Source organism: Amblyraja radiata, chromosome 17, assembly GCF_010909765.2.
Source record: "Amblyraja radiata isolate CabotCenter1 chromosome 17, sAmbRad1.1.pri, whole genome shotgun sequence".
Lineage (NCBI taxonomy): Eukaryota > Metazoa > Chordata > Chondrichthyes > Rajiformes > Rajidae > Amblyraja > Amblyraja radiata.
The window spans coordinates 16632638-16647259 of NC_045972.1; the positions used below are offsets into that span (position 1 = coordinate 16632638).

Below are 14622 nucleotides of genomic sequence, written 5' to 3' on the forward strand. Positions count from 1 at the left end.
AGATTTCAAACCATAATCTTATAATGCTTTTTCCCCCTCTATCCTTATTTACAGAACTGCTGGAAACTGTGAAGCTGGTGCATAAACCAGTGTCTTTGCAACCTCGAGGTCTGATCAACAAAAGCAATTGGTGTTACATCAATGCTGTATCCTTGTAATTTGAATTTAACCTATTGTCCATTCTACAAGTGAAGAAATGACGGGTCTTGTCAAACCAAAATAAATTGTGCTATATAGATAATTTGTGTATTTTAAAAGTTATACAGAAATGGCTATTACACATCTTGAGATGTGCAGTTGAACAATTAAATGATTTTGTAGTAAGTAAAGTATTTATATGACACTGACAAAATTTGGTCGATCACGCGGATTTTTCATCTGGAACTGCTGGCTTTCTGTCAAAATTAAAACCATTTCTCAACTTTATGTCTGAAATGTGGATATTTTAAATTTACTAAAATTGTTAATCTGCTGCTGGATTTATTGCTGAGTCTTGAGGTACTCTATTATAATCTTAATTATCTGTTGAGTACATGTGCCATTCTGATTTTGATTCTAGAGTAAAAATAAGAAATATTTTTTAATTTTAAGTTTTGCAATTTTAGTTTTTGGATAGCTAAAAATCGGCATCTTTACTGTCTATTAATGTCTCTCATATTTTTGAGGCAAGACTATTGAAATTCCTGGGCTTGTGGCCATTCAGATAAAGGGACTGGATTCTGGTGTGTGGAGGGCAATGGAGGTGATCCCCCTTCATTAAACCCAAGTAAATATGAACAAGGGGCAAAAGAAGCATTTGAAATATGCACATTTTTGTTTAAAAAACAATCATTTCCTTAATATTTCTGTGCATCCAGGCATAAAAAAAAAATAGAGCTTTAATGGATAACATAATAGCGGAATAATATGAGACATGAATTCAATAAGCTACTTGTAGTAATAGGCATGACATATCAAATATATTCTGAAGCAGTCACTTGGTCACTTGAAACATTTCAATAGTTGTGTAGTTTGAAGTGGGCACAAAAATGCTGCATGTACTGGTGAATGAATTGTTTACGTGGAAGGGAAAGCCGACTTGATGCTTCAGACTTGTGGGCTTAAGTCAGGACATGACCAAGTTAAAATCTTAACAGGTTTTAAGCCAGTGTGGAAAAGAAAGTGAAAAGCAGAAGAGAAGGTTGATGCGATGGATGTAATCTAAGTGACAAAAGATATGATATAGTGGCAGATTATTATATTGTTCAAGAGATCGCTCCCTCTAGTCACTTAGGAGAAAGCATGGGGTTAGGAGAATGTTGTTTTACGCATGTGAGCTCTCCACGAGACTTTCAAAGCTTCTCGAAAGATAAATCTTCATAACACTGTCTTTTGATTAATAGTTTCTTTATTGTTGAAGAAAAACAGTAAGATATTCATCCAACCTTCTTCTTTGACTCGTACACTTTAATCTTTGTCAAACTTCAGCATGTGGCTAAGAAACGTTAAACTCCTCATGGTTGAAAGTTATTCTTTCTACCATGGTCCTCCGAACTAAATTAAAAAGCTAACGGCTTTTGCGCAAGAAATCCAGCAGCAAACACGCCTCCGACTACGTAATACATCCTACCCACATAATTACAGGCAGACAAAATTTAATGGCAAATGCCATAATTATGACACCCAAAATTGAGCCAATTGGCCGTAACATGATGAAAACTAAAAAAACCTGTTGTAGAGCAATGAAAAACAGCTGGTTCAAGAGCAGATGAAAACAATCAAAGTGAATCATTGACAATGGCTGTTGTATATAAGAATGTGAGCAGGTTGATGGGGAAATATTCTGCTTGGTGGTTCAGGGAACTGAAAAATAATGGAATGATAAAATGCTGCTCCTTGAACTCACTTTGGGAAAATAGGAAGAAAGAATTTGTCGTGAGAGTGGGGAATTAAAATGGAAATGTTACCAGAAGCTCTAGATAGTACGTGTATATTGTAGAGATGATTTACAGAGCTTCATGTAACCTATTTAATTTTCATTGTTGAGATTGTGTGATTAGTATAATAATACATTGAAAGAAATCCAAATTATTCTAAGTTTTCTCCTGGAAAGATATTGCGTTTCTTGTATTTTACGGAAAAGAAATGAGATGTAAGAGTGTGGAGAAAGGAAATTTCCATTCTGAATGATGATTGGATTTGGAAATTTTAATATCAATTGTGGAAAGGCGATTCCCTTTTTAGGGGGAAATAGATACAAAATGCTGGAGTAACTCAGCGGGACAGGCAAGATCTCTGGATAGAAGAATTGGTTGATGATTTGGGTCGAGACCATTCTTCAGACCCATGTCCCGCTGTGTTACTCCAGCACTTTATTCCTATCTTTGGTGTAAACCAGCATCTGCAATTTCTTACTACCCTTTTTCGTGAGCCAGGTTTTTTTTGGTGGTGGTGGTTCATGATAGCAAAATTAGCAAACCCACATATGTGTTAAAGTGCAGAAGAAGCACTCTTGACAACATGAACCTTGGTAAGTTACAGAGTAAGGACAGCCTTCATTAACCAAAAGTAGAGAAAACGTTCAAAAAGCCTTCTCTTGAATGAGAAATATAAAGGGTGAAAGTGAGTGAGCATTTTAAGATTGAGAAATTTTTTAATGGATTAAATTCATTTTTTTTAATATCATCTATCTACACACAATACCCCAGAATGAAGAAGCGAAAACAGGTGTTTAGAAATTTTTGCAAAGTAATTAAAATGAAATACCTGAAATATCACATTTATATAAGTATTCAGACCCTTTACTCAGTACTTTGTTGAGGCACCTTTGGCAGCGATTACAGCCTCAAGCCTTCTTGGGTATGACGCTACAAGCTTGGCACACCTGTATTTGGGTAATTTCTCCCATTCCTCTTTGCAGATCCTCTCATGCTCTTGTCAGGTTGGATGGGGAGAGTCGATGCACAGCTATTTTCAGGTCCCTCCAGAGATGTTCAATCAGGGTTCAAGTCCGGGCTCTGACTGGGCCATGCAAGGACATTCACAGACTTGTCACGAAGCCACTCCTGCGTTGTCTTGGCTGTGTGCTTTGGGTCGTTGTCCTGTTGGAAGGTGAACCTCCGCCCCAGTCTGAGATCCAGAACGCTCTGGAGCAGGTTTTCAACAAGGATCTCTCTGTACTTTGCTCCGTTCATCTTTCCCTCGATCCTGACTAGTCTCCCAGTTCCTGCCGCTGAAAAACATCCCCACAGCATGATGCTGCCACCACCATGCTTCACCGTAGGTATGGTATTGGTCAGGTGATAAGAGGTGCCTGGTTTCCTCTAAACGTGACGCTTGGCATTCAGTCCAAAGAGTTCAATCTTGGTTTCATAAGACCAGAGAATCTTGTTTCTCATGGTCTGAGAGTCCTTTAGGTGCTTTTTGGCAAACTCCAAGCGGGCTGTCATGAGCCTTTTACTGAGGAGTGGCTTCCGTCTGGCCACTCTACCATAAAGGCTTGATTGGTGGAGTGCTGCAGATATAGTTGCCCTTCTGCAAGGTTGGCCCATCTCCACGGAGGAACTCTGGGCCTCTGTCAGAGTGACCATCGGGTTCTTGGTCACCTCCCTGACCAAGGCGCTTCTCCCGATTGTGCAGTTTGGCCGGGCGTCCAGCTCTATGAAGAGTCCCACAGTTCTTCCATTTAAGAATGACGGAGGCCACTGTGGTCTTCGGGACCTGCAATGCTGCAAAAATTGTTTTATACCACTTCCCCAAATCTGTGTCTCGACACAATCCTGTATCAGAGGTCTACGAACAATTCCTTTGTTTTCATGGCTTGGTTTTTGCTCTGTGGGACCTGCTTATATAGACAGGTGTGTGCCTTTCCAAATCATGTCCAATCAATTTAATTTACCACTTCCAATCAAATTGTAGAAACATCTCATGGTTAATCAATGGAAACAGGATGAACCTAAGCTCATTTTTGCGTGTCATAGCAAAGGGTCTGAATACTTATATGTGATATTTCAGTTATTTATTTTTAATTACATTGCAAAAATTTCTAAACACCTATTTTCGCTTCTTCATTCTGGGGTGTTGTGTGTTGATTGATGATAAAAAAAAGAATGTAATCCATTTTAAAATAAGACTAACGTAACAAAACGTGGATAAAGGGAAGGGTCTGAATATTTTCTGAATGCACTGTAATTGCCATGGATTGAAGATCGATGTTCCCTTAACAAATGTGATATAGACTCTGCAAGCTTTGGTTGCATGTCCACCCATGTATCACCTCATGAAGTCAATTCCGATGTTTAATGAGACACAGCGACCGCGTAGTTCTACACCGATGATCGACAGCTTGTACGTATTGCATATTTGTACATGCAACATTTTTATTTGATTAATGTTGTCAGATCACCTGAATGTAGAATGGGATTTGTGTTATTCAATTTGTAGTCTGTCCCTTTTAAGAATCTTTACTCCTATCATTTATAAATTATTTTTAAAGAATTGCAAAGATTAAAAACAATACGCTAAACTGCAAATTGTTCTCTCTTGATGATTTAAATAGCGTACGACTGATGAATGAGTTCAGTACAATGCCAATACCCTCCAAGACAAAACCGGGTGAGTAATTTCTATCTTTAGTGGCTTTGTGCTCAGGAAATTTACTGAGCTTCATATTATTAAGCAATCATGTGGTTTAATTATGAGTGCACTGCTGTAATATAATTAATTAATTGCAACCTTTCATAATTATTAAAAGGTACGGGTGATAAAAGTGTTAAAGATATTCGCACTGGAATTCCTTTCGAACCAACCTACATTTATAGACTTCTGACAGTTATCAAGTCGAGTTTATCTGAAAAGGTAAGTTTAGGCTAATGTTGGCACTTTTTTTTGTTTAATTCCCAAATGGTGTTTTGGAGATTCCATTGTATTGACTGTTACCAAGTCCTTTTCAAACCACTGCTATGGTTGCAGCTTGAATGAGCCATGCCGCAGTGAAATTCTGTAAACAGAATTAAATTGAATGATTTGACTCCCTTGTGCTCATTAACAATCCAAATTGGCTTTAACATTTTTATAATTCATAATGATAAAATCCTCTGTGTAAAACAATGTCAAAGTGGAATATAAAATGGAAAAGTTATTGGTGGCGCAGTGCATGGTGCCATGGATTGGGATGTGAGTTTATGCCCATGACTTGTCCTCTTCTCTCTCCTCCCCCCACACCTCTGAATTGTTCCGATCTCTCTCGTACCAAAGTGGGAGGTGCTGAAGAGAGGCCGTGCCCTTCCTCACAGAGGAGAGTTGTCACCGAGCCATGCTCTTCCTGTGATGCTGAAAGGTATTTTTTAATAATCATTAGTTGTTTTTGACTGTCTCTGTCTGCAACTGAATTTTTAATTTTTCCCACCGCAGTCTCTAACGTAACAATCACTTTTCCTGATTGAGGAGTGCTGGAGACCTGCTCCCAATCACTCTTCTATCGCTGGTGCATAGTCAGCTGTTAGGTAAACGAGAGTGATGGCCCTCTAAGCTTCCTACCTTTTTCGAGGAAAGGTCTTGTGACCCTACCCATATTACTCTTACCATTGGGGGATTCCTCCAACCCTCCTCTCCACTCCCAACCCTGCCCCCAGAATCATGGACATCATTTTTCATTTTCACAATGAACTTATTCGAGTTCTGACATTGTACAACACTATGCTACCATGTGCAAATTATTTTTCACTGCAAAAGGCTAATGTCTTGTGATATGTCAGTCCATCTACAAACCTTTTAATTAAAATTGCTGGTACATTAATATCTTTTCCAGATGTTTCTCATATTGCTTTTGTCATAAGTAGATTACTGTCAATTACTGAAAAGATTACATGAAAGAAACGATGGAAGTGGTAAACACCTGGTGTGCATCCAGATTAAATCTGTGATACACAGCAGACCGTTCCTGCAGGTGACTACAAGGTGTCTTTCTATAGAATAAAGGGTTACTTGTATTAAACCCATGCAGCAACTGTCCAGCTTTAAAATCGGTGGTTATAGTATTACTTGAATGAAGTTTGCAAGTAAAATGAGTAATAAGCTGGTTTCAGTATGACTCCAGCAGAACTTGTGATAGCTAGCTAGTTAGTGCTGACCTTCAAGCCTATTCTGTTTAAATTGGTAATTACCCAAACTTGATGAAGTTAAATTTACATTATTTTATATTTATCAGCTGATTTGTTATCTGCATATTGTTAATGGGCTGTGTATGGCTGAATGTACATAAAGTCACGCAGTCCTCCAGAGTTCCTTCTTGAACTATCTATGATGTAAAGGAACTTCTGCCTGAAGTTTTCTGGAACTCAGCACCATGTGTCTAACCTCTCTAATTAGCACAAGGTCTAATTGCATGCGATGGGAATGGGTTTGAACTCTGACAGGTGCAATGCTGACAATTTACCCAGTCTCATGGGCTTCAAACCAAGCAATTCTTGAAGTAAGTGGAGTCGCAATTTGTAACCTCTACAAGTGGGCATGGGGGGTTTTGAGAGAATTTGAATTATGGGGATCATTAGAATGGCAACTGATGTGAAGACGAGGAATCTCAGCAAGCCACCTCCCTCCCACCGCCACAGAAGTACGTTTGATGCGTTTGGAACTGTTAGCAGCCACTTGTGTTAATGGTTCTCCATAAGAGAGTACTTTAATGACTTCCATTCTTTTTGTTATCTTGGAAATGATATCCCCTTTCTCTTGTATGTAATGAGGATTTGTGTGTATTTCATTTGAATCAAGCAGCAAAGTTAACATAAGTGAATAAGGTTCTTTCCTGCAGTTTTTGTTAATGAAGGCAATTGTACAGCCTCTGCTCCTTTATTTTTTCACCAATACTAATTTTGTCATATTGATGATATTTTTCCATAAGTTGTACAAGATGTTGGTAAGGCCCAACTGGGAGAACTATGTTTAGTTTTAGTCACCCTGCTAGAAGAATAATTTTCTCTGGTCTCTTTTCCAACTTAATGACATTAATGAGAATATTGCCAGGACATGAGGGTCTGAGCTATAGGGAGGTTGGGGAGGCTAAGAGTGCAAGAGGCTGAGGGGTGATCTTATAGAGGTGTTTAAAATCACGAGACGAATGGATTGGGTAAATGTGTAGATTTTTTTAACCCAGGGTAGGGGAAAAAAAAAACAAGAGGCCATATGTTGAAGGTGAGAGGGTCAAGATTCAATACAAACCTGAGGGGCAACTTTTTTGTATGGAGGATGCTAGGTATATGAAACGAGCTGCCAAAGGAGGTAGATGAGACAGATACTATAACAATATTTAAAAGACACTTGGACATGTACATAGATCGAGAAGGTGTAGAGCAAATACGGGCCAATGGAACTAACTTAGATGGGGCATCTTTATTAGCGTGGATGAGTTAGTCTGAAGAGCCTGTTTCTGTGCTGTATGATGACTATGGTCAAGCCATAATTGAGAAAAGCAGCTTCTGGAGTGGCTGTACTATAAATTGCATTGCATCATTCACATGAACTAAATGTATCTTGGGAGGGAGGTGTTTGACTATACAGTTATTAATTTGAAGCTTGATCTTAAATGTGTTGCTGTGGCAAGTTGACCCAAAGCTAAATCTTCAAATATTTTGCCTTAAAATTACATTTTGTTTTCTGCCAGACTTGGGCTTTAAAAACCGAAATATGTGCACTTAATTGATACTGTCTGATCTCTAAAGTGGGTTGTTCCTTTAAGAAATTACTTGACTTAATTTAAGTTACACTTAAATGACGAGACAGAGATGGTGCTTGATCACTCAGAGATTCTACTGAGGGTTTATATCTGTTTGAGTGGTCCACATTTTAACAAATAATACCATGCCACAAATTGGAATAGGAGCAGGCCTTTCTTTAGCACCTTGTCAACACAATTTTGTTCATAATGGATAATTACCTGCTGTCTGGGACTTTGCTGTCTGTATATTTGCTGCATTCATTTCCGTGACGACTGCAGATAACAAAATAATTGAGTGGCTCTGAAAGACTGCTCAAGGTTTTGTACATGTTCAAATTTTATTTTTCCTGCTGAGACTTGTATCCATTTGTTTTTCATTGTATTTATTAAATATTTTTAATTTATGGGTCATGCTATTTTATTCAGGGTCGGCAAGAGGATGCAGAAGAATATCTGGGATTTATTCTAAATGGACTTCATGAGGAGATGTTGACACTGAAGAAACTTGTTACTCCACAGGATGAAAGTAAGTGACCCGTGGCATTTTGTAATGGCCTCCTACCCAAAATGAATTCCAAAAAACGTGATTAGTTTGTAATATCATCACACTTTTGAAGGCTTTTGAATCGCTTTTACACAATGTGGGCGTTGTATTTTTGGTGTTTGTTGCAACAGATGTTAGTTGAATCCATTAATCTTCTAAATTACAAGTTAGATATTGCGTTAACATGTTTTAAAGCGAGCTCTGCAATAATTCTGACAGTAGCCCGTCTGATCTTAAAATGAAACGACAACCAGAGGGTCTTGACCTGAAGCATCGCCTGTCCATGTTCTTCGGGGATGCTGCTTTGCCTGTTGGGTTACTCCACCACTTTGTCTTGATTAGAGCAAACTATTATTTTAAAGTAGATATAATTGAAAAATTAAATAGTATGAACATTTTTTTGTGCAATGTATCATACGTCAAACTGACTAGTCACAGTCCTAGAGCCGTACAGCACAGAAACAGGCTCTTTGGCCCAATTTGTCCATGCTGGCTAAATTGCTCGATCAAGCTGGTACTATTTTTGTCATAAGTAATAGGAACAGTTTGAGGCCATTCGGCCCATCAAGCCTACTTTGCCATTCAATCACGGTTGATCTATCTCTCCTAACTACATTCTGCTGCCTTCTCCCCATAATCCCTGACACCCTTTTCCTGTGCCTGGCCCATATCCCACTAAACCTTTTCCATATATCTATCCAAAGTGACTTTTAAATGCAATTATACTCAACTGTATCACTTCCTCTGACAGCTTATTCCATCTGTGTGGAAAAAGCTATCCTTCGGGTTCCTTTCAAATCTATCCTCTCCTGCCTTAAACCTATGCCCTCCAGTTTTAGATTTCCCTACCCTGAGAAAAGACTGTATTCACCCTATCTATTCCCCTTGTGATTTTAAACACTTCTACAAGGTCACCCCTCAGCCTCCAATGCTCCAGGGAAGACATTGTTAGCTTATCTTGTGTCTCCTTGGAATTCAAACAAACCATCGTACTCCGGTAACATCCTCCCAAGTCTCTTTTGCACCCATTCCAATTCAATGACATATTTTGTATAGCAGGGAAGTCAGAACAGTACTAATGCTCTGTCTGAAGCTTTAAATCTCTGAGTGTGTGTTTTTATTTGACAGTGTAAGAGCTGTATTAACTTGATGCAAATTCTTTATTTTAGCGTCTGGTTTTGCTTTGCATGACAATTGAATTTTGCTCAGTTATTTTGTCATGACAAAAGAGGCAGTCATTCAGCTCATCAAGTCTTTGCTAGCTCCGACCAATCCCATTCCCTCACTTCCTGTAATTGTTATCCTTGCACAAAACCCGTTTATCCTCCTGTTTAAGAAGGAACTGCAGATGCTGGAAAATCAAAGGTAGACAAAAATGCTGGAGAAACTCAGCGGATGAGGCAGCATCTATGGAGTGAAGGAAATAGGCAACGTTTCGGGTAGAAACCCTTCTTCAGACTGTTTATCCCCCTCATTTATCCTCCTCCCTTTCACCCCTATCTGAACTAGGGTAAACTATGGGTAACAATTATTCTGGCCTGTACTAACCAATTTTTGTGATGTGGAATGAGAGTCGGGTACCTGAGGGGAAACCAATGGGGTTCAAGGGGTAATGGTGTGTCCATTGCAATGTATAGTTGATTAATTCTACTGCTCAGTTTTCAACTGGAGGACAATCATGATTTCAAATTTAATCTTGAATTTATTACCTCATTTAAAATATTACTGGAAATTTGCTTTGTGCAATATATAAGATTGAGTGAGCGCATACTTGAGTTGCACCTTAAAATGTTATGATGCCTCCAAACTAGTTCATTTCAGTTTAATATTTGGAAATTTTAATATCAATTGTGGAAAGGCGATTCCCTTTTTAAGGGGATATAGATACAAAATGTTGGGGTAACTCAGTGGGGGACAGGCAGGATCTCTAGATAGAAGGAATGGGTGATGTTTTGGATTGAGACCCTTCTTCAGACCCCTGTCCCGCTGTGTTACTCCAGCACTTTGTTTCTATCTTTGGTGTAAACCATCATCTGCAATTTTTTACTACCCTTTTTAGTGAGCCAGATGTTGTTTTTTTTTGTGGCGGTGGTTAACGATAGTGAAACAAGCAAACCCACATCATATGTGTTAAAGTGCAGAAGAAGCACTCTGACAACATGAACCATCGTGAGTTACAGAGTAAAGACAGCCTTCATTACCCAAAAGTAGAGAAAATGTTCAAAAAGCCTTTTCTTGAATGAGAAATTAGAAATATAAAGGGTGAACGCGAGTGAGCATTTTAAGATTGAGAAATTGTTTAACTGTATATGTAAGTGTAAACATGAGTGAATGGATGAGTGGGACTGAGTGGAGTAAGGACAAAGATACCAGCAGTTTGAATGGCCAAGTTTACGGAGGAAGGAACCACAGGCTGATCTGGTGCGCTGGTGGGGTGGGGGTAGTTGGAGAGAGAGAGAGGCATCGATGAGGGAACAATTTTCCTGAGGCAGGAATAGAATGGGTATAGAGATGTGCCAATGTTGTAATGCATATTTTAACATTTTGGTTTATAGGACTGAAAACTTTAGTAAACATGTTTGCATATGCCAACAAGTTGTACATCTAACTTTGGATTAAACAGGTGGGCTCTTCGGAAGATTTAACATTAGTGAAAAATTCGAGTTTTAGTTTTGAGTATTGTGAGAATTGAGAAAAGTGGGGTTATTTCAGGTATGCTGAAATATGGCCAAGTTCAGATCAGCCAAGAATTTATTAAATTGTAAAACAGATCTGAGGTTTGAATGACCTATTGATTTTTTTAATCACTTGCGTCAACTTTGCTTCTTTTTTTTTTGTCAGTCCTTTTTCATGTGGAATCAAAAGATAGAATAATGCCAGTGCATTGCAAGAGATGTGTGCAATTCTAGAATAGTAGATTTTTATAACTAATTCAACATTTGTAGACTTCGGTGCAACTAAATAGTGTACTGTGCAAATGATTACAGAAAGGTAAGTATACATCTGAATGTCTTTGTTACCAAGACAACATTGGACTAGACAAGGGAGCTTTTATAAATTTTATTTCTTTAGTGACTTCAAAAGTAGAAAAAACAGGCATGGCTTATCTTGGAATTATTTTGCTTATTAAAAAACACAGAAAATGCAGTTTCAAATGGACCTGAATCGCAACAAGGTGCTGAAGAAGTCCTGGAGGAGCAAGGTGAAGGTAGTGAAGATGAATGGGAGCAAGTAGGTCCCCGAAATAAAACCTCTGTCACACGGCAAGCTGACTTCATTCGCACACCCATCACTGATGTGTTTGGTGGGCACGTACGGTAATTATTGTTCAATTTTTAAAAATTATTGAAAAATGTATGTAATTTTATTTGTTGTGGATATATGAAACTTTAGGGTTTTTTTGTGTAGCTTATGCATGTACAGCAACTCCATTGAGGTCTGCCACATTAATAAACATTAGTAACTTTTTTGCTGTGACACTTGCTTTGTTTTGTCTGGACATTTTTTTTTTGTATTTTATAAATGGGGCTGACTTACTGCTCCCCCTCACCATTTTATATCATGGAAACCAAGCCCATTCAGTGTGGCAATTCCAACTGTTGAATGAAAGAGCCAGTATGCAAAGTTAGGAGTTTATTATCCTTAGATTAAGTGTTTGCCAAAATAAAGAGGAATGCAGTACATTGGTCAATGCTATGGTTCCAGAAATGGATTCTGAAAAATGCTCTATATGCACTTCAGAGCTCCAATATGTTTAAAAAAAAAAAGCTCCATGACCAAATGTGCTGCAGTATAGAGCAACATGTTGAGCTATTCAATGCACATGACTTCATTTGAGAAAAGTTGAATAGTGAAATGAAAAAATAGGTCAATTTCTTTCAATGATTTTAAATTGATAGACAAACTTTTTTGAAGGCCTATTTTCACCTCTGAAAATATTTTTTTAAAGGATAATCTGATGGCAGCAAAAAGAAACCCTGAATAGGGCCAGAATTGAGCCCTTAAGATAAAAAGATGCAGAAGAAATGCACCATTTGGGATTCTGGGCATAATAGAAAATATACTATCCACAATGCCACTCCTGGATAAACTGTTGAAGCTCTCATTCTCTTTCACCCATTAGCTTTTTAATTTGATTTGAATATCAAACTTTTAAATAAATGTATAATCACCTCTGGTGAAGATTGTCTTGGGCAAGGTATTTGTTTCAACGGTTACTTAGGCAAAACAAATCAATAAGTTTCCCTCGCAGTTTTTAAACTTAGCTCTGTAAATACTGTTCTATTTTGAAGCTAGATCAAAAAAGGTACTGTGGTTCTGAACATAGTTAAGGCTGACTTAAGTTGCGACAGATTCCCACAGTAAACTGGGTAAAACTTTGAGTGAAATGATATTCTGATGTGTTCAAAAAAATCAATCAATTTTACGTGATACAGACTAGATGTTTGTTCCATTCCTCATTTGTAAAAGAACAATTATAATTTTGGTTTTGGGGCAGCAAGTATGAGTGCATAAACAGTGCAGAATATGCAAAATGAAGGTATGCAAACAAATATTGAAGACTTGATCTGTCTTAATGGAGCAAGATGTACCTTGGAATTGATGCAGAATGGGATATTGTTTGAAGGATCTGAATTTGTGCGCATACAACTTTGAACTGTTGCTAAACGCTCCTAATACAGACATGTTTCCATATTCAATTAGGAGATTTTTACGAAGCTGACTGGGTTAAGCGTTACTTTGCCATGTCTGATTTCAATCCTTAGTGAATTCTGAGGGGTCTGATTTTATTATCGACTTTGAATTTGTGGTTTGTTGGTTTGACCACTGGATCTGGAGTTGTGAATAGCCAATACCAGCTAAGGATGGCTGGTTTATTTAGAAGTTGGCGACAATACCTTTGAGATATAGTTACAGGACAGAATATAGAATTTTTGAACTCTAGGGCCAACTTAAAAGTTAAAACAATTTATATTCTCAGCTGGGAAAAATGCAGACTTCTGGGGTGGGTGTGGGGGTGGTGGTAAAGCATTGGAGTGGAGCTAATTTAGATCTTTTGAAGAACTGGCATTTTTGTGCTGCATTAGGTAACGTTGGTCAACCAATTTATTCTGAAAAATGTTTTGTTGGTCAAAGTGGCATGTGAAAATTAGTGTTTTGGTTTATTATTAGTAAGGATAATGGGAATGCATGTTCTCATGAGTTTTTTTTTTTTCAATATATAGATATTTAGCATTATTCCAAATCTGCTTCTCATTATTAAACTGATCTTGAAGCATTCAAAAATATATATACGGTCTTAAAATTTTCCTTCAGGTCTGTTGTATACCAGCAAAGCTCCAAGGAATCTGCCACCCTCCAGCTATTCTTCTCACTGCAGCTTGATACACAGTCAGAGAAGATTCGTACAGTGCAGGATGCTCTGGAAAGCTTGGTGGCCAGGGAGTCTGTTCAGGGATACACCACTAAAACCAAACAAGAGGTAGATGTCTTTTAACAAAACGGATTCCAAATTTATATGGAAATCACTTATCAATTCTATTACTTTAAACTGTTTATTGAGTTTTATTGTGAACAAATAACAGGAGTACTGAAACAATATATTTCTTAACTTTAGATATTGTAGAATGTAGAATATATGCATTTGTTTACTTGCCTGAATGCACTTAAGCAACGGTGTATCTGTATGTAGGTGTGTTTTATGTGGTGGCAAATAGCAGATTTACGTGTACTTGCAGTTCTCCGTGTCTGAAGAAGGGTCTCGACCCGAAACGTCACCTATTCCTTCGCTCCATAGATGCTGCGTTTTTGTCCACCTTCGATTTTTCCAGCATCTGCAGTTCTTTCTTAAACATTTGTACTTTAAATTTAGTTGTTTTAATATCAAGCCATTTACCTGGAATTTAGTTGCCGCAAGATATAGCCTATATATGATTTTAAGTGCAGAAGCATCAGCAATGTTGTGTGAGCCATTTTGGACTCTTGAAATTCTTTTTTTTGTGGTCTGGGCATCAGTGTGAAGGCCAGCATTTATTATTCATTCTTAGTTGCCCTCGAGAAGGTGGTGGTGAGCAACTTTCTTGAATTACTGTAATCTTTCTGGAGAAGGAGTCCCATAGTTCTGTTGAGGAAAGAGCTACTGGATTTAAACCCCACAGTGATGTTGGTATCCCCATTCACTTGCTGCCCTTGCTCTCTGTGGTATAGATCCTGGGAGATAGTCAGTGTCATCTAAGGTATGTTTGTAAATTATAGATCTTGCAGGCACAATGTGCAAGTGGTGCAGGGAATGAATGTTATGGATGGTGAATTGCAAATCAAGAGGCTCTTATTTAGCATGGTGTTGAAATTCTTGAGAGAATCGTCTGGCAAGTATTCTAAGTAT

The 14622-nt window shown here is 38.0% G+C and overlaps 1 protein-coding gene across 1 annotated transcript in view; it reads left to right on the forward strand.

Moving 5' to 3' along the window:
* The window catches only part of usp10 (ubiquitin specific peptidase 10), a 77146-nt gene that overhangs the window by 35498 nt on the left and 27026 nt on the right, over window positions 1–14622 (forward strand). Inside the window, exons 5-11 of the mRNA XM_033035793.1 lie at window positions 55–146; window positions 4217–4326; window positions 4538–4593; window positions 4733–4836; window positions 8120–8219; window positions 11377–11554; window positions 13554–13719. Coding sequence (XP_032891684.1) covers window positions 55–146; window positions 4217–4326; window positions 4538–4593; window positions 4733–4836; window positions 8120–8219; window positions 11377–11554; window positions 13554–13719 — 806 coding nt within the window. The remainder of the gene's footprint in view (window positions 1–54; window positions 147–4216; window positions 4327–4537; window positions 4594–4732; window positions 4837–8119; window positions 8220–11376; window positions 11555–13553; window positions 13720–14622) is intronic.